Here is a 19,642-nt window from a genome sequence, read left to right as displayed (position 1 = left end):
ACCAGCCTGAGTGCCTTGGAGGAAGGGGAGGGGGGGGTAACAGTGCAATTAATTAATCAGGCAAGCAACACCTGTAACTGTGACAACTAGATCACCAATGTGCAAGTGGTACCCAAGGGCCCCCCAGGTGCAAGATTGCATTCTGGTACCCAGAGCTATTTAATCCAAATTGAGGCCACCAGTTCCGTCCTCACGGCCCCGCGCTAACATGAATTAGAATAACCACTTGTGGGGACATCGGAAGCTGCCTTATGCTGAGTCAGACCCTTGGTCCATCTAGCTCAGCACTGACTGGCAGCAGCTCTCCCAAGGTTTCAGGCAGGAGTCTCTCTCCCGGCCCGACCTGGAGATGCTGCCAGAGACCGTCTGCCTGCGAAGCAGAGGAATTACCACTGAGTTACGGTCTCCTTCCCTGCTCCGCTGTAAAAAACGAGGAGGGACGGAGAGAGGAAATCTGTCTCTTTGCTTCAGTTGTGAATGTGGCAGTGACAGATAGGCATTATTTGCATGTCATCTTTGGGAAATAATAATGATGGCATTAGTCAACAACTGCGAGGACGGAGTCTGAGAGGGCAGGTGTGACCCCCGCAAAGGCAGCGCATGTTATTTTATAGTGCCAGGCAGAACATCCAAGGCCCGGCTTCTACTCATGAACTCTGCACAAACTCCAGTGAAATGAAGAGATGCTTATTCCAAATGGGGAGCATGGCGGGTGGTGTAGGGGTGTGTGTGTGTGTGTGTGTGGCCTGTCTCTTGCTTGGCTGCCCTTCCGAACTTTGCCACTTTGCCTCAGGGCAGGGCTGGTGACCCTAAAATAATTTGTGCAAGAAACGAGAGTGCACCCTCACACCCAGACCCCAAGGGCAGTGTGGATAACTTGGGGGAGATCTGTCCCAGTTATCCAGCACTGGAGGAGAGGGTCCCCACCCGCAAGCGGCTTTCTTGTGCTTCCAGAGCAACGCCCTGGTTTTCCACCCATGCAAACGCACTGCCGAGTTAGAACGTTTTGCCGTCATCGTAGAGGCTGGGTGGGCTTGGTTGGCTGGGGGTTGTTGGAAGGGAGCAATCTGAGGGGTTTGGGGTTGCCCCAGGAACTGAGTACGAGTCGTCCAACCTAATCTCTGACCTTGCTTGCTTAGAGAGGTAGCACTGTTGTCTAGTGGTTAGAGGGGGGACCAGCAGCCAGAAGGACCCACGGCAGAGGGGAAGGACCATGGCCCGCCCCAAAGACCTTGAGTTGTAACACCAAAGCCCAGATAGTTAGAATGACCCCTCCCACCCCGGTCAGCCGCACTCCCCACCAGACCAGACCTGCATGCAGAGATAGAGGATAAAGCGGAAATGAAATTGCTGCAGCCAAAATCTCAAGGGGACAATCCCAATTTGGGGTCACAGAAATGCTAACCTCTCTTCTCCAATGTCTATTTTTAAAAAAAACAGCTTTCCCTAGCATGGATACTTTTGATTTTGCGGTGGGGTGGGGTGGAGTGTGGGTAGGGAAGAGGGCTTAAGGCATAGAATTTGGCAAATACCTAACCGGCATCCAAGCGATCGACCAAACGTCATATCGAGCTTAGCTTAACACTGCAGAAACCCAGACCTGGATTCTGAACGGGTGCGGGATTTCATTTCAGCTGTATCCTGAAGCAACTAGTGCATAGAACCACAGGCCTGGACCCCATCTTTCCCCATAGAAATTTGCCCCATCCCTTGGTCAGCCGCATTCCCTGGCCATGGGTTACTCGTAGAAAAAACACGAACATACCAATCACATTAGTACTCTGATAATAAAATACACTTCTAAGAGCAGGGCAGTCAAGCAGAGGCCCTGCATGGGAGGGGGGGAGAGAGAGAGGGCGAGAAAGTGTGTGGCGGCAGGAGTGGGGTCACATGATGTCATCCAGGAGGTTGGGGCTCGCCACCCAATCGAGGGTGCGTGGCTCAGAGGCCGCCATGATCATACACATGAACTGCTTGCCAGTCCTCTTGTCAATGGGGTAGATGGTGGTGGGGGTGAAGCGTTTGTTGCTCTCCACAAACTCGCAGAGCTGCTCGTAGATCTTGGGGAACTCGTGCCTCAGGAAGATGCCCCGGATGCGGAGCTCCCGCTGGATGTTGATAAAGCAGACCTCGCGGGCCTTGCGCCCTTCCTCGCCCTCCTTGTCAATGTCGGCTGTGCCCGGAGGGGGCGTCAGGATCAGCGTCTCCATGTCCGGATCTTTCTTCAAGATCTTCTTCTCAGGGCTGGAGGATGCTAAGGCCACCTTGGCGTACTTCCTGACTGTCGGCACCTGCACTTTGGGGGACGGCCTCTCGGGCACTTTTTGCCCAACCGCCACCGTTACATTCAGGAGGAAACATTCGTCCGGGTCGTAAAGCTGGCCGGCCTCCCGCAGCTCCCGGGCGTAGTCCCCGAGGTTGTCCGAGTAGCCCTCCAGCTCCCGCAGCGATAGATACGTGGGCGACATCAGCAAGCTCTCCAGGCCAAACTGCAGGAAGTTGTCCGCCGAGCCGGAATTCGGAAAGCCCAGGAAAAGCACCCCCCGTCCCCGGGACAGGAAGCCCACTTTGGCGATGCGCGAGAAGGCCTTGTGCACCTCCCCACTCTCTCGGCAGAACTGCAGCACATGACGGCAGGTGCTGCCGATACGGCCGTAGATGCAGTTCTCCTTGTGGGTGTCCCAATCCTCCCGCCGGCAGTTCCGCGAGCAGTAGTAGGTATAGCAGCTGTGGCAAGACTTGAAGTAGAGGCAGGCATTGAACATGGTCTCCGTCCGCCGACACTTGGCATTGGAGCACATCATGACATCGTCCTCGTCGGCACTGAGGTCCGGCGAGCAGTCGTCCAGCGGCTTCTCAAAGGTGCTGGTGGAGACAGCCACCTCGGCCGGGCGCCTGCCTTGATCCTTCCGAAGGTCGGCGTGGAAGGCGCTGGGCCCAGGCTGCTCCTTGGTGGGACGAGGCTCCAGCGATTTCCAGACATCTGCCTTTTTGGCAGGCAGGGCCATGCCTTCGCTGATCAAGCGCCGGAGCTGGTCTGCCAAGTTGCTGACCTCGCTGGAAGGACACACCGAGGGAGGCTTGTAGTCAATGACCAGGTCCGTGATGAGCTCGTCCAACTGCTCCAGGCTGCGCTGGCGGGCAGCACTCTCTTTGGTGCTGGGATCCGGGATGTAGGGCCGGGCTGGTACACAGCCCTGGTCCCGGGTGTCACCTGAATCCAAGACGTCCCAGCTGGCCGAGCGCCTCTCGTTCTTGCAGAAGCCATTGGCTCGGATATCGTTGTCCGTGATGGTGATTTCCGGGGTAACGAACCAGCCGTGGCGCCCGCTATCGGCATGCATCTTCTCGATGAGGGAGTTCTCCGAGAGCGAAAGGGCAGCGTAGCGCTTGGGTGAGCTGGAGAGGTTGACCACCACTGGCTGGCGCCGGTCATCGGGGGATAAGGCACGGTGTGGATCTCGGGACAGCAGGTTCTCATAGCTGCGCCCACGCAGAAGAGGGTCTTCCCGACGCATGTGGGAGGTCAGGATATTGTCCCAGGATTTGGAGTAATGCCGTGTGTCTGTGCCAAGACGGGGTGGGCTGACGCTGTAGCTGGCGTGCCAGGAAGAGAGCATGGCTCGGGGGGCTGGCTGGTGAGAGGGGAAGCGGGACATCTGCCATGTTTGGTAGGGCAGTGCCCCCCTGTCGGGACAATACCAGTCGTTAAACTGCACCGGAGGAGCAGTGCGGGGATGTGGGTAGGTCCGAGACATGGCTTCCCGCTCATGATACTTCCCATAATCCTCAGCATAGAAGACTCGGGGGTTGGACCTCAAGGCAGGGTATGCCCGCGGGTCTTCCGGGTAAACGGCTTTCACAGAAGGTATCCTGGGGGTGTAAAAGCGAGAGTTGTCCCCATAGTAAGTCCTGGCAGGAGCCTCTTGGATGGGATAAGTCCGGTTCTCCTCCACAAAAAACGTTCTGCCTGGGACTGGGTGGAAGCTGCTGGGGGGAGGCTCTTCAGCATAGAAGGGCTGGGGAGGAAGGACGTGCCCTCCATAAGGAGGAGGATACCCCTCGTACCCGGAGCTTTTCATCGGGTAGCCAACTGGCTCTTCGGTGTAGAAAAATTTGGTTGGCACATAGGGAGAGAAAGGGATGCAGCCGCTTTCCGGCAAGGCCGGAGCGCCATCGTAGAGTTCAGTGGGGTATGGTGCAAGGACTCGGTGTTCCCCACTGTAGGTGTCACTGGGCGTGGGGGTCCGGGACATGGACACTTGCCGGCTGCTGGGCACTGTCAAGCTGTGGGTGGCACCAGGCTGCCTAGGCCAGGGCAGTGGGGCCTCACTGGGGGCATGGGGGGCCTTGGCGCTCCGGGCGGCATGCATCACTGTGGCCTCGTCTGGCTTGATGTCCATCCGGCGCCGGACGTGGATGCTGGGCGGAGGGGGCTGCATGGCTGGGGCCTCCTCGTAGCAGTTGGCACCGGTGACGCAGAGGGGCGAGATCCGGCTGCTGCTGCTGCGCTGAGGCTGCAGCTTGATGGGGTGCACCTCGTTCACCAGGGCCTTCATGGAGGCGTAGCCGCCCTCCCGGCGCGGGGACAGCTCGGGCCGCTCAGGCTCACGGCCCGCCCGCTGGACTTCCCGCCCCCTTCTGGCTGGCGCGGGGGGCGAGCAAGAGGCCATGGGGATGGCCACCGGGGTGAAGGTGGATTTGACCCGAGGGGCGCTCTTGGACCTCGCCCGCCTCTTGGGCTCTGCACGAGGGGCCGGCTCCTTCGGGACCTCTCTCCCGCGGGTGTAGGACCTGCCCCCGTGGGCCTCCGGTGCGGCTGCCCTGATGGACGCCTTTCTGCTCACGGGAGCCGAGGATGGTTCTGGGGTCGGTGGCCGCCGGGAGGGCCGCTCCATGGCGGGAGGGACAGGGGGCGGCTCGTCGAGGGACTCCAGGAAGTCAAAGCTGCGGCAGTGCCGCTTGTTGAAGTGCTGGGGGGGACGGTTCTCCAGGGCTGAAGACATGGAGCTGTCACATTTCCTCGCGGGCTGGCAGAAAGCGGAGCGGGAGGGGACCACTTGGATGTCCTGATACACCGTAGACACCAGGATATCAGGAGGATCCGTTCGGGTCATTTTAAAAGCAGCTCTCTGCAGTCTCCGGCTCCTCCTCAGATCATCTCTGTGTGGGACTGAAAAAGAAGAAGACCGGAGGAGATCATGGTCAGTGGCCTTTTTAAATCCAGTTGGGAGGGTGCCCTCCTGCGGCCAATTCATGCACTACACCGAGCTGAAGCCAGGCTACATGTATGGCAACGTGCAATGCACTTTCTTGGTCTATTTCCAGCCAGCTCGCCAGGGCCAGCTTACAGCCATGCAACCTGTGGCACAAGGGGATTGGGACCGCCAGGGAGGGAAGGCAAACACCCGCCCGCCCACCCCTAGCTATAAAAAAAAATAAATTCAATTAAATTAATAAACAAAATCAAAATTATTATTTTAAATTATTCAGCTATTAGATGTTATTTATCTATTTATTTATTTGGTTTAAAATTTGACCTTGGCCCCCGCACACCAAGTCGCGGTTGGTTTTACCCCACTGGGTCACTTGAGTTGTGCACCCCTGATATAGGGTTGTCGGGGATCTTGTGCAACTCTCAGGGGGAACTCGGTGTGGGCTTTTAGCAATGCAATTCTACCCACCTGGTCTGGGGGCAGTCAGAGGTCAGGCCAGATCAGAAGCTCCACAATCTGCAACCCGCACCCTGCAGAAAGTGAGCGAGCCCAAGCTTCAATGGTATGCACTGGAGAGAGTCAGTCCCAATGAGCACAAGGGGGCCTACTTCTGTGTAAATGCACCCAGGTGTGTGCGGTTAATTAAGTAGGTTCTACGAGTTTACAGGTAGCACCTGGGTTGTCAGGACAAAGAGCTGTGGCTGTTTCCCCCTGTAAAAGGAAAGTAACGCCGTGCCATTCCTCGGGTCATTTGGACCTCCATGCTGGTAGCCACTTTGGGCTCCCTAGTAAAAGCAAAAGGGGACAGACGCTTTCGCAGAATATAATAAAATAATAACAAAATGACATGCAGAATGCAGTGGGAGAGAAATCCTAATGATTGTATCGTGGTTTAGGGTGGGAAGGTATCCTCTTATATTGTATTCATTTACAAAAGGATTCCCAACCTTAGGTCCCCAGAGATTGTTGGACTACATCCCCCATCATCCACAGCCACACCAGCCAAAGGCTTCTCCTCTGAGCATGTGAGAAGTGCCCTTCTTTGTCTAATGGCATCCAGGAAATCTGAGATTAAAGAAAAAGACGTTGTAGGCTGGACAGAGAACATACCAACTCCTCTTTAGTTCAAAAACTCAGCCACACCAAGCATTTGCCCCCAGGATAAGTTACCTATATAACTACCCATATTACCTAACAGATACCTATATCCCCCTCTACTGGTGGTGGTGGATGTGGCAGCCACAAGTCTATAGCACTGGGGCCTTGTAGCAAGCAGTTACCCTGGCCCAGACGGCCAACTTTCTTCTTTACCAGGCCCTGTGCTTTTAGGGGCAGCTTGACCTGCTCACCTCAGCAGGTGATCCTGCTTAGTCACGATGTTGTGAAAAGCTGGCTCTGGAGACCAGGCTGGTCTTTAAAAGGGGCACAGAAGGAGCAAGCAGTGTGTGTGTGTGTGTGTGTGTGTGTGTGTGTGTGTGTGTGTGTGTGTGTGTGTGTGTTGCAGTAAGGTGGGTGAGGGGACATCACAAATGCTGGAAAGAGTTAGTTGGCACTGCTGGGCGTTCACCAGGGAGCGGATGCAGAGATAAAACGGGGGACCTCACGCGGAGTGAACGGTTGCCATGGTTCTCTCTCTCTCTCTCTCTCTCTTGCCTTTTTTGACGTTCTAGAGGAACTCAAGGCCCTGCAGACTCTGCTGCCAGTCCGAGCAGGAAATCCTGAGCTGGACAGACCAAGGGTCTGACTCTGGAGAAGGCAGCTTGAGCTTCCCACGTCCCCATGGCGAGTCGACACCAAACCCCAATTTGGGCGAATCTGAGATGTGTGGGAGGAGAAGGAGGAGGAGGAGGAGGAGGAGGGGAACCTCTGCCACAGAGAGACCCCCTCCCTTCGTGCTCCCCACACGGGTAAGAAATCTGCAGCGTTTCCACGCAGGAGCCCTGGAGGCATCCAGTTGGCCAGCGTGTGAAGCAAGATGCCGAACTCTGGGTCTGACCCACCGCACCTTTTATGTTCTTAGGGTTCGGTGGTGGTTAGCCATGATAAAGAGAGCCTCCATGTCCAGGGATAGGATATCTCTGAATACCAGATGCCGAGGACGTATAACTGGGGAGGGCTGGGAACAGGGACTCGGTCCAGGGGTGGGAAAACTTGGCCCCCCAGCTGTTGGTGGCAGGGAATGATGGGCATTCTGGAGGGCCAAGTGTGACCCCCCCCACACACACACACCCCGATCATAAGCCTTTGGTCAGATCCAGCTGGGAAATCCTCACATGTGTGTGTCGTCACACACAACGGGTGAAAACTCAGGCCGGCTTGAAAGCCCAGGGAAATTCCTTTCCCATTTCCCAAACTTCTCCTATCCCTCCCGAGGCGTTTGGAGACGCCAAGCAATCTCCCTCGGCAAAGAAGAGGCCCAGAATTAAACCTGCAGATTGCTGGGAAACCAGGCCTGGGTACCGGGGAGCCAACGTTGCTCTACGGGCGGCCGCTTACGCAGCATGAGCAAGAGAAAGAGAAAGGAGCCGCCGCTCAGCTGCAGCGGAGAGAAGCCGTGGGCATCGCACTGTCTCTCAAGGCTGTTGCACGCCCACACAACACACCACCCCTCCACAAAGACTCTCGCTATGCAATCCCAGCGGCCCCCATACACATAAAGAGACGAGAGAGAGAGAGCGCGCCTTGTTTTTTCACGAGGGCTTATGCCAGTTTCAAGGCAGTTTCATTGCTTCTGGCATGGATGCTCGTCCCGTTTTCCGCCTCAGGTCAACAGGTACGGTAGGTTTTGGCATCGTTTCAAAAGCCTGCTGAACCTGTTTGACCAGTGGCAACGGCAGGGTGAAATAAGCCTCCTTTCCCACAGCCTATATGTGTTTATCTCAAACCACTCTCTTAAAACTATGTCTGCCACGCACAAAGAGTCCACGCACACAATCTAGTCCCTTTGTTCAGGGTGCCCTCTTTATCTGAAGTTAGATTGGTAGGGAAGCTAACCGGGGCCTTGCCAGAACTGGCACCGTGCCTGAGGAACTCCCTTCCACAAGGAATGGGCCGGGCCAGTCTCTGATTTTTAAGAAAATCATGAAAGCGGTCTTTAAAACCTCTGCAGACTCTTTCAGGTAAGGGGCAGCTACAGGTGGCTTTTATCTGAAAAGTAATCTACTTTGCTGTCTGCTCTTACAGCATCCTTTACCACATTAGTGCTTTGACCATTTTAATGATAGATTTTATAGCCATTTTGGATGTCTTCACAATATCCCGTCAGCTGCCTTGCAGGCTTTACCCACAGTGGCAGATGCATCTCCAGATCAATTAAACAAGAATTTCAAAAGCACTGAAGGCAAAATTTCCTCAGAAAATTCACCCCACCCTGCATCGGAAACACAACAAAACGTTTAGCGCCACAAAGCCAGTTTTGCCGGATGGCTCTCCCCAAAAGGCATGCTTGAAATCATCTTAACCGTGAGGCCATGACATGATTCTAGTCCTCATGTTTCCTACAGAAACGCAACGCAGCCAGATCGGTCTCAGGCAGAGCAGATTCTCTTTGGCAGATCATACTATCGCCAGATCTGGAAGCAGCTGGGATGATGCAGCAATCAACAAGGAATCTTAATTAGGCAAATCAACAGGAAGACGAAATTGCTGGCTCAAGAGATATTCCTCTTAAGTTAGTCAGAAAGCAGGATGTGTGGAGGAAGACAGAGCTAGCCTGGCATTAGTCAGAAATGTCCCGTCCCCCCTTCCAACCGAGGTCTTTCCTCCTCGGGAGCTGCACAGACGGGGAAATCGGCTCTTTTTCCTGAAAGCAAGCACTTCTCTGCACAAGCCAAACTGTACAGCCAGAATCGATGACCAGATAAAGGCCTTTGGATACGGTTTTACGACTCTTGTGTCATTAAGGAAGGGGCAGGACACGTGACTTTAAAATGACTCCCTTCACTTTTCTAGCCTGCATTAAGGAGATTCGCATGTGCAAGTGCACAAACAGTGAATCAGGACCTCCAAGGAACGTCCCACGTGTAAACACACAGACACAGAAACGCCCACTGAATGACACCAAGTAAGAGCAGAACTACCTGGCTGCAATGGACCCAGAGGCCGCTCTAGCTGTCCAAGAGCGATCCCAAACAGGGCTGAAAAAGCTGCACTCCGCACCCGGTGTTCCAAGATAGACTGCATCTGAAGATACAGGTTCGATCATGCCCCATAACCATCAGTTGTCTTATCTTCTATGCATTGATCCAGAAATCCTTTTATGAAAAGCCACACTAGCTAGCACTGGCAAATTTCACTCAAATGGGTATGAACTGCCGTATCCCGAGTCAGACCATTAGTCCCCCTAGCCCAATTTTGTCTACTCTGACTGGCAGCAACTCCCCAAAGCCTTCCCCAGCTCTGTTGTTACTGAAGACCCTTTGAGAGAGAGGAGAGGAGAGCTGGTCTTGTGGTTGCAAGCATGACTTGTCCCCTTAGCTAAGCAGGGTCCGCCTCGGTTGCATATTAATGGGAGACTGGAAGTGTGAGCTTTCAAGTCCCCTCCCTGGCAGCATCTCCAAGACAGGGTTGAGAGAGACTCCTGCCTGCAACCTTGGAGAAGCTGCTGCCAGTCTGTGCAGACAATACTGAGCTAGATGGACCAAGGGTCTGACTCAGCATATGGCAGCTTCCTCTGTTCCTATGTAACTAGGTATTCTAGAGATCCAGCATTTTGCATGCAAAATGTCCGGTCTGCTGTGTGCCCCTGCTCCTTTTACTTATTTGCAAACCTTTCGAACTTTGGATTTTTCTCCAAAAGAGCACTCAGGTGGGCCCAGATGTACCCCACACGCCTATGTGGAAGGCAAACAGCTCTTTGCCAACATGGCAAGCAAGACCACCACCCCACCTCGGGATCATTCTCACCTCTCCTTTCCCCTTCCAGCTACAGACTCTGCAGCATTGATGTGGCAGGCAGAAATCCACCAGGGGCAGCCTCCTCTCTCCCGCACACAACACTTCCATGTCGTGAAATGCAAAACCTGTTGAGCATCAGCCACGGGAGGCCTCCTTGATGAAAAGGATCGCCGTTCTACACCCAATGGGCTCCCCACCATTTTCTCAACCCCGCTATGGGTGGGGCAATACGATTATCCCCAGGTGACGGAAGGGGGAGTGGAGGCCGATAGGAAGAGGGTGGATCACATCAGGCCGCCTAGGCAGAGGGGCGAGATTCGCACCCAGGGCTTTCCAGCTCACAATCTCACCGTGCCACACCAGTGACTGAATTTGCCCATTGGACTGAAAACCAGCCACGCCTTTTCCCTGCCATCCAGACTTCCACTTCTGTCGGGCCAGGCAAACTGGTCCTGATCAATATCACAGCCTGATCAATATCACAGACCGAGTGGCACCCCCATCAGAGGAACCAACATGCACCTCTGGACGAAGCCGACACAGATCCTGGCCTGGGGGCTTCGCTCAAGCCCCCGACACTGTCTCTGCTCCCAGGCCGTGCCAGGAACAGAGCATGTGCAAAGTGCATTTCTCTTCAACCCCACATGCTCTCACGGTGGAGATTTCATTGGGATGGCATCCGAGGCGGGTTGGAACCCTGCTCTGTTAGCTTTGGGAAACAAGCACTGGGAGTTATCAAATAATTTCATTTTGAGGCAGAAAAACAGACCATCAAGGGGACAAAGCCAGAAACGATCTTAATAAAACGGGATCCGAGAGCCCTCTGGGAACCACCAGCCTTGTGTGGGCCGGCCAGGGCGAATTTGCCCGCTTGCTGATTGCCAGAGAGAGATTCCGGGCCTTCCCATTTCACCCAGGCACACCCTGCTCCTTGTTTCCAGATGGAGGGAACCAGGCTGCCATCTGGGTACGAAAACGCACTCTTGACATGTTCAGAGGCCCCCATGTGTGGCATGCCATTCGTGGCTCCAGGGAGCACCCTGGCATTCCAGAGCGGTCTGTTCTGCTTTCTGGGTTGGGGATCTTGCTGGAGTGAAAGGCTGGCACCTCTCCGAACCCACCACCTGGGGGTTAAGGGAGATCCATTTCCGGCGGGGGGGGGGACACACTGGCAATCTCTTTGCAAAGCGGTGGGCAGAAGGCGAAGAGCACAGGAGGCCATGCCAGGGAGTGGACCCCCCCACACACACACACACCCCGCATCCTTGTAAGAGACACATTCTTCTTCTCCACACACCCCCCAAATTTTCTATCCATCTGAGCAAGATTAGAAACTGAAGGCATGGCTGGGCGGGGGGGGGGGACAGGGGGTGGTCGGGCAGAGGATGCCCCTTCTGTAAGGGGAGGTGCTGGTGTGTGTGTGTGTGTGTGAAGACACTGGATCTGGAAGACTACAAAATATTTGGGGGGGGGAGGTTGGGGGTCCGTCCATCTCACCACCATGCTACGTCATTGCCAGGAGAACCTCTCCAAATGGGCACTCTCTCCGTCGCCACCCCAGGAGCTCGGGAAGAGCGGTGGGGGGGGGGAGAGTGATGAACTACACCCAGGCCGGAAGAAGAGCTCACCGATCCCCCCCCCCCAATTCCTTCTCCCCCCCACCCCAGCCCGGGTGCTGCCAGGCGCGTCCCTTGCCCAGAGATGCCAGCTGCCAGATGCAGGGATTGGGGGGGGGCAGGCGCAAGGAGGCTTGGGTGCGTTTTGGAGCCGGGGGGGGGCGATGTTGCAAATCCCCGGGCGGGAGGGGGGTCCCCCGCAGAAAGGGGGCCATGGTGCCCTGCAAGGCGCCCGCCGCTGGGGCAATGCCCCCTCCCTCCCTCCTCCTCCTCCCTGGCACCGGATCCTGCTGCCCCCCTCTCCCCCCACCGCTTGCCAGGGCCCCCCCCCTCACCTCTCCGCGCAGCAGCGCCTGCAGCAGCCGGGGCGAGCGGCTCCCGCGATGAGCGGCTGCGGCCGGCGGCGGCGGCACCTGCTCCGCGCTCCGGCGGGCAGGAAGGTTCCAGCGGCAGCAGCTCCGCAGCGCCCCCAGCGGCCCCCCCCGCCACGAGAGCCCTTAAAGGGGCCGCGCGAGGTGTGTGTGTGGGGGGGGAAGGGGCCAGCCGAGCTGCGGGGCCCTTGTGTCTTTGAGAGAGGAGGCAGGGCAGGCGCAAGCAGGCAGGCGTCCAACAGGGAAGGCCTCTGCCAGGGAGGGGGAGGACGGCAGCGTCCCGGGTCCATGGGCTAATAAAACCAGAGATGATGATGATGATGATGCTTGTGATGATTGATGGGTTGATGGGTTGATGATGATGGTTCACAAAGGGGTTTAATGTAGGAAATGGAATGAGAAAAAGCCAGATAGGATATATGTGAGCCCCCAGGTTCAAAAATGCCAGTCCCTATAGAAATACAGAAAATACTCAAGTTGGCGGGGCCCTTGAGGCGCTCTAGTCTAACCCCCTACATGCACACACTATATGTAAATAGTCTACACACACACACACACACACTCCTGCTCTGAGCAGCGGGTGGTCTAGAAGACCTGCCAGGTCCCTTCCTGCTCTAAAATCCAACAATTCATACACTCACACGTGTGTCTACATTGAGTTCAGGTCCCCCCAACCCCCAGCCTAATATTGAATTTTGTCATTCTGGGGGCAGGGTGGGGGAAATGAAATAGAAACCCTCGCACCCTGCTGCAGCAACACAACCCTTTGTTCTGCAACTATTGACAGATCTGCATCTTGGGAGTCCGGGAAGAACAGAAGGATGGCTGCATATGGCCACCGGCCAGTCTGGCTGGCAAACCAGCATCCTGTTTCCAACAGTGGACAACTAGATAGTCCACAAGCCAGGCAACAGCCCTCTCTTGTGGTCTGTTCTCAGGGGTGGGTGCTCAGAGGTAGACTGCTCCTGGAGACAGAGGTTCCACTTAACCATCATGACTGATAGTTTTCAATAGACCTAACCTCCTTCGTGACCTCGTTCAATCCTTTTTTTAAAAAGCCCATCTCATAAAGCCAAGCCCCCAGTCTAAAAGTCCAAACTCTCTCTCTCCGCACAGGTACTAGGAACACGCTCATTTGAAGCAAAGACAGACCAAAACTAGGAATCTGAAGAATCAGAACTGCAGGGCACATCCCCGAATCTTCCACCCGCGGAAGGGCAAGCACGCAGCCCTGCCTCCTAAGGAACCGTGGTGATGGAAAGCAATCAGCCGCTCAATTAAACAGCATCAGGGCACAATGTACTTATCTGATGAGTTGTCGGGGAATCAGTCACACACGCAGAGGAGGTCGAAGGATCAAGGAGACTGTCAGAAAATCTATCAACCAGATCGCAGTTGACAGACGTGATTGAAGGACGATGAAAACTGACTGCTGCAGGGATGTTTTTGACAGGAGAAGGCCTAGTAGCAGCTTGGGATTCTTGTCTTTGCTTTCATGGCCTGCACTGTTCAGGGCCATTTTCAACCTTCACTGGGGCATTTCCTTATTTTAAAAAATCTGTTATAATCTACAGACACTTTCATAGAGCTGAGCTTGCTCGATCAAAACACGGCGAATGGCAAGGTAGCTCCTCCAGAAGCAAGTTGCAAAAATCTTTGCAAGACCTGAGCTGCTGGACAGTGCAAACCCAAGTGTTTACAAGTGGATCTACCTTAGTGCATAGCTCTTCCACAGACGGCTTTCTGCAAGCAAACTAAAATAGGTCTTGCAAGACATGAGCTGCTAGATATAATTGAATGGGGCAGATGTGCATAACATATATAAATCAAACAAACTCAAGTTCCTTAATGAGTTAAGAAACACACATTTAAACAACACAATCCCCTAAATAACAACTTCTCTGTTGTTGCCCCCAGGTCTGGAATGCTCTCCCAGTGAGTGTACACTTTTCGGCATCTGTGGCTGCTTTTGAAAATCAACGAAATACCTTTTTATTTGTTCAGGCTTTTCCTCCTTAGGGACTGCCGGATCTCTCAGCCCTCCTGCTTCTGTTTGTCTTTTTATGGTGGTTGTTTTCTGCTGTTTTCTGGTTTTTACTGCTTAACTGATTTTAAGGTTTTACGTGTGATTTTTATGGAGTTTTATTGTATTTTAACCCTTTGTAAACCACCTTTGGATGCCTTATGAAAAGTGGTTTAAAAATGGAACCATCAATAGGTTTACTAAGAATGCTGCTTAGATCAATGACTGACCTCCTAGTTAATGTGTTTAGGATTGCAGCCTTGGATCATGAAGATTAGCCTTGCAAGACGTGAGCTGCAAGGCACAATAAGATAGAGAGAACAACATGAATCAAACCCAAGCTCCTTGCCACATTAAGAGACTATTTGCTAGAGCGTAGCAGCTTGGACGAACACCTTGCAGGACATCATATGCTTTGGCAGGAAGATCAAGATATAATAGAAGTCACCCTGGGGTGGGTGGACTGCAAATTTAAGCTGAGGATCACTTTGGGCTGCAGGTGCTTTTCTTCCCCAGCCTTTTTGCCAGGTAGAATGACCACAAACACCCCTGTCACTTTTCCACGTGTAGGGAAAACACCAGAGAAAAGTTCCTCCTAGGTGGGTGAAATGTCACCTGGCCCAGCAATCTACTTTCTGGCTTTAAAGCAGGGCAGTGGGGAGGCTGATTTAGAGCATCCTCACCCTGCTCTTCTCGCAGAGATGCAACGTGGCTCTCAATAAATAATGCAACACGCCACAAATAAGAACGTTAAATGAATGTTCTGAAATTGCTCGCAGGCTCCTGCTGATGGCAGATGTTATATCCTGTGCTTTCAAATGCACCGGAGCCTGATATGGCCAAGCGCAGAATTATAAATCTTGGCTGCGCTTTCCTCGTGGGCTGTGTGAGTGCAGAGAGCAATTTTGTGGCCAGCCCTCCCCATCCCCCTCTTCGGGGCCAGTGAGGAATCATCGGGAGCCTACGGAATGGTTGCTGTCAGTCCCTATGAGGGTTGGGGAGCAGGTCATTTTGGCCTTGGGGCAGAGCAAATCCAGCAAGCGGGCCCTTCAGAGAGCAAGAGAGAAAGCCAAAGCGGAGGCTCGCTGACCTGATTCTCTGGGGAGAGAAAGTCTCTCTTGCATCAGGGATTCCCCACGTGAGTTTAGCGCTAGCATAGACGCCTGGGGGTTCAGATTGCCATTAAACATTACTCTCTCCGCCAGCCAGGAGAAGAGGAGCACAAATACTTCTGTGCTGCAGCAAATGATGCAAAATGGAGCAGGTCACAGCAGCTCAGCAGCAAGGAAAGGAGGGAGCCGGGGATGCCTGCCCCTAAGCTGTAGGAGTTTCTGTAGCTCAGGTGTGGGGCAAGGAAATCGGGGCCAGGCCTGAGGTCCTTTGCAGTGGCCGGAAGAAGGCAAAAACCCACCACACTGAATGCTGGCCAAGATATCCCTTGGCTGCTCGGGGCTGGTGATTCCAAAGCCTAGACTAGAGAGCAACACAAGGACAGTCCTGCTGGATCAGGCCCCAGGAAGCCCATCTAGTCCAGCCTCCTGTTTCACACAGTGGCCCACCAGATGCCTCCGAGAAGCCCACAGGCAAGAGGCGAGGGCATGCCCTCTCTCCTGCTGTTGCTCCCCTGCATCCTGCCTTGGAGGCTGGAGGTGACCTATAGCCACCAGACTCATAGCCGTTGATAGACCTCTCCTCCATGAAGTTATGCAAACCCCTCTTCAAGCCTTCCAAACTAGTAGCCAGCACCACATCTTGTGGCAGAGAATTCCACAAGCTGATGATGTGCTGTGTGAAAAAGTCCTTCCGTTTGTAGGACCTAGATTTCTTGGCAATCAATTTCGTGGGATGACGCCTGGTTCAAGTGTGACGTGTGAGAGAGAAACATTCCCCTCTCTCCACACCATTTCTCCCCAGGGTGCTGGTCTAAGACCGTAATAAAGATGATTTGGAATGGGAACCCCAGGGGTGTTCAGTACAGCCTCCAAGAAGGGGAGTGGACGCAGCCTGTCTCTGGTGCGCCTGTAGGCAAGTGAGCATGCCTGAACATGAAAGGGTCATGAGGTCTACAGTTCCACACGCAGCAGTTCCTGAGGTCTGGCGTGTCCCCTTGACTGTGGCACTCAAGAGCTAAACCCATAAACTAAGGGTGACATTCCAGGATGGACCCTGGGGAGCCCCCCATAAATGAGGGGAAGGGCCATAGCTCAGTGGCAGAGCATCTGCTAGGCATGCAGGAGGTCCCAGGTTCAGCCTCTGGGGGCAGCGTCTCCAAGGAGGGCTGGGAAACATCCCTGAGCCGGCAACCCCGGAGATTTGCAACCAGTCAGAGCAGACAACCTGAGCTAGCTGGCCCAAGGGTCTGACTCAGTAGGAGGCAGCTACCTGTGAATGAAGTTTTGTCCATTTCTATGTCAGTTACCTTCCTGGTTGCATGCCAGTGGGGACTGGGCTTCCAGTGCTGCATGGGGCCACAGCTCAGTGGCGAAGCATCTGCTTTGCCTGCAAGAGGCCCCCAGTTCAGTCCCTGGCAGCATCTCCAGGTAGGGCTGGGAGAGACCCTTCTCTGAAACCCTGGAGAGTTGCTGCCAGTCAGTGCAGACAGATCTAACTTGGCAGAAGGCAGCGTCATCTTCTATAACAAAGAATGAAGATGCCCTGAGCATGCGCAGAGAGCCTTTTACCCACACCAAAGTGACCTCAGCCCGCCTCCATGGTCCTGGGGGCAAAGACACACGGCGGACATGTTTGCGAGGCCCCTCGCTGTCCAGGAAGAGTCCAAAGAGCCACCCTGGGCCAGCAAAAGGCCTCCGCTGGGCAGAAGCAGATGCATTGCCCTTGCTCAGGTCAGAAGGCGGCAGCAACACAATGAGGACATGTTTGTGGAGACGGGGGCGGGGTGGGGGGCAGGAGGAGGGATTCTGCGCCGGGGCCCTGGCAACGCGCAAGTTGAGGCACGTCCTGGCCTGCTCCGCCGGGGTGGGGCAGCATTGGCAGCCGGTGGAGGGGGCCTGCGGTCTTCTCGCCAGCCAAAGCTCCGGCCGCATTCCACGGACTGACCGGCCCGGCCGAGATAGCTTGCCTCGACGGGAACAGAGCTGAACACTGGGGTGGCGGGGAGGCATCGACTCCAGCAAGCAGAGGCATCAGCCCAGTCAGCAAAGGCCAGTGATGGGACGGGGGCACAAAGAGGGATGCAGGAAATCCGGGAGTTGGCGTTGCCTACGAAAAGCCAGGCGCGGGCCTGCCGAGGGAAGGAGGCCGGTTTCTCTGCAGGGAGGCCCGGGCCGGCTCCTGTCTTCCGCAGCAGTGCTGGCGGCACACACCAAAGGCACGCCGAGCTTTGAAACAAAACCTGGACGGGGTTCTCAGGCCGCATTGGAGGTGGGGGCATTGGGGGTGGTTCCTGGGTCCCTCCCTGCCGCAAGGCTTGCTTTTCTTTTTCTCCCCAGCCGGAGGAGGCAGCAACTTGAGACAGAACATTTGGATTGGGGCACAAACAGCGGCGAAAGGCAGAAGAGCCCGGCCAGGCTGTTTACTGGCCAGTTGGCAATCTGTCTCAAAGGGGCCTGGACAAATCCATGGAGGATATGGCTACTAGTTTGTCAATGTCAGGCCACCTCCAGCCTCAAAGGCACGATGCCCCTGAATCTCAGTTGCAGGGGAGGAACAGCGAGAGCGGGGGGGGGCTCCCCTCCCCTCCCCTCTTGCCTGTGGGCAATCCAACAGCACCTGGTGGGCCACTGCCTGAAAGAGGCGGCTGGACTGGATGGGCCTCCTTGGGAGGGCTGTGCTTATGCCCCCGGCTTCTTGGTCTCTCCCTGACATCACTTCTCATCATGCTTGGACTGGAATTCCAGTAAGCAACAGTTTGTTGGTGCCGTGTTGCTCTCCAGGGGACCAAACCCCGGCGGCAGCAATTAGAAGCGGCAGAGAGTCCACCCTGCGTTTGCAAGGGGGCCGCGCCGCAGAAATCTGATTATTTATTAAGTCATGCGCTTGCTGCAAAGCAGGCGTGAACCCATCTCCCCCCACCCTGCCCGGCTGTCTAGAACGCAGAAGGGAAAAGGAATACTCAAACCAAAAGGAAAGAGATTCTCTGCATGGATCTAAATTCAGTAAGCTGTGCAAAGGTTTAGAGGCATAAGGAGCTGCCATATATCTCAAGTCAGACTCCTGGTCCATCCAGCTCAGTATTGTCTACCCTGACTGGCAGCAGCTACTCCAAGGCTGCAGGCAGGTGTCTGTCTCAGTCCGACTTGGAGATGCTGCCAGGGATTGAACAAAGCCAAGGCTCTTCCATTGCACGAGAAGCCCAGCTCCACACCCCAAGCGGTGCCTTACACTGGGCCATCTGAGCTGCAGCAGGGGAGGGTGGGTGTTGTGACCCAGCCCCACTCGGGGCGCCTTGAGTGGGTCCTCCCTGCTCTGTCGCATCAGCACTCTCCTTCCTCTCGCTTGGCACCCAAATGCCCCCCAGGCTTCCTGCCTCCTCCTCGGGAAGGTGCCCGCCTCTCTGCACCTTCCCCCAGCTGGCGGGGGGCTCGGCCCCGACGGGCAGAGGCAGGCCAGGGGCTCTGTTGGGAACGGGGCTGGCAATGAGGAAGAGTGCCTGGGAGGGAGAATCCTGGGCAGGAGCGGGGCCAGGCCTGCCCGGCCACCCACGCACGGCCACCCACACGCCAGCAGCAGGGTTGCTGTGGCAACCTGACAGGCAGGTATGTGGAGCGCACAGTGGGGAGGCGCCAGCAAGGGGGCCGCGGTGTGCAGCCGGGTGCCAAGCCCAACCCCGGGCAGGCAGCATCTCCGGGGACCCCCGTCTGGGAAGCCACCGCCTCGAAGCCCTGGCTGCTGACCAGCCTCTGCTTTCGGCTGCCATTCCGGTTCCCTCTGAAGCTCCAGGGCCAGCAGCCTGGGTAAGCGTCACCGACTGGGTGCCTCTGAGCACGTGCAGAGCCAGCCGCTCCTCATAATAGCCCCTATTTTCTAAGGCCCTGCTCAACACCTTGCCCTACTACAGGGCAGAAGAGGAGAGATTTCTCGCCTCCCTGCCCCCTCAAAGAGGAGAAGCAGCAGCAGCAGCAGAGAGAGCGCCGCGTGGGGTAGCTGAACTGGTGTTGGAGCCTCAAATGCAGCAGGAGATTGTAACTGTGCACACACCAAATTCCGAGTTCTCACGACACAAGAGGAGTGCACGCCGGAGCGTGGCCGCTACAGGTTTCCAAACTCCCTTGAGAACCGGTGCGGGGAAGTCCAGCCCTGAACGGCCGAGCCCCCGAAACAGGGTGAAAGGAAGAGTCCAGGGCAGGGGCCAAGGAGCGCCCGCCCTGCTCCCCAGCCAGACCAACGATTCCCTCTAGCTCTGTGGGCACATTACGCGGCAGGATTTCCCCATTCCGCAGGCATCATTTTTCACTCGTCACAGTCAAGTAGACTAGTGGGTTTCCTGAGCCCCAGGGCTGAGGTTTGCCCGCCCCCCCCCCCACCTACTTTTCCCCAAAGTACAAAAACCACACACAGCTG

At 55.4% G+C, this 19,642-nt stretch overlaps 1 protein-coding gene across 3 annotated transcripts; it reads right to left on the bottom strand.

The window, feature by feature from the left end:
- Nucleotides 1-1,432: 1,432 nt before the first annotated feature.
- On the bottom strand, nt 1,433-12,219 carry AJM1 (apical junction component 1 homolog). Of its 3 annotated transcripts, XM_053282324.1 has the most exons (4): nt 12,064-12,219; nt 6,164-6,281; nt 5,685-5,746; nt 1,433-5,173 (listed from the first exon to the last, which is right to left on the bottom strand). In XM_053282324.1, the coding sequence occupies exon 4, from the start codon at nt 5,115-5,117 to the stop codon at nt 1,887-1,889; it is 3,231 nt and encodes a 1,076-aa protein (XP_053138299.1). In that variant the 5' UTR covers nt 5,118-5,173; nt 5,685-5,746; nt 6,164-6,281; nt 12,064-12,219; the 3' UTR covers nt 1,433-1,886. The 3 variants fall into 3 exon arrangements, with proteins under 3 accessions (XP_053138299.1, XP_053138296.1, XP_053138297.1); XM_053282321.1 differs by lacking the exon at nt 5,685-5,746; XM_053282322.1 differs by lacking the exons at nt 5,685-5,746; nt 6,164-6,281.
- Nucleotides 12,220-19,642: the final 7,423 nt, after the last annotated feature.

The sequence above is a fragment of the Hemicordylus capensis genome, chromosome 17 (genome assembly GCF_027244095.1).
Source record: "Hemicordylus capensis ecotype Gifberg chromosome 17, rHemCap1.1.pri, whole genome shotgun sequence".
NCBI classification, from domain to species: domain Eukaryota; kingdom Metazoa; phylum Chordata; class Lepidosauria; order Squamata; family Cordylidae; genus Hemicordylus; species Hemicordylus capensis.
The sequence above is the reverse complement of the archived record's forward strand: the minus strand, read 5'-3'. Positions and strand labels throughout refer to the sequence as shown.

Bases quoted from the DNA above. Each gene is read 5' to 3' on its own strand.
- AJM1 (XM_053282324.1), bottom strand. From the start codon at position 5,117: ATGACCCGAACGGATCCTCCTGATATCCTGGTGTCTACGGTGTATCAG.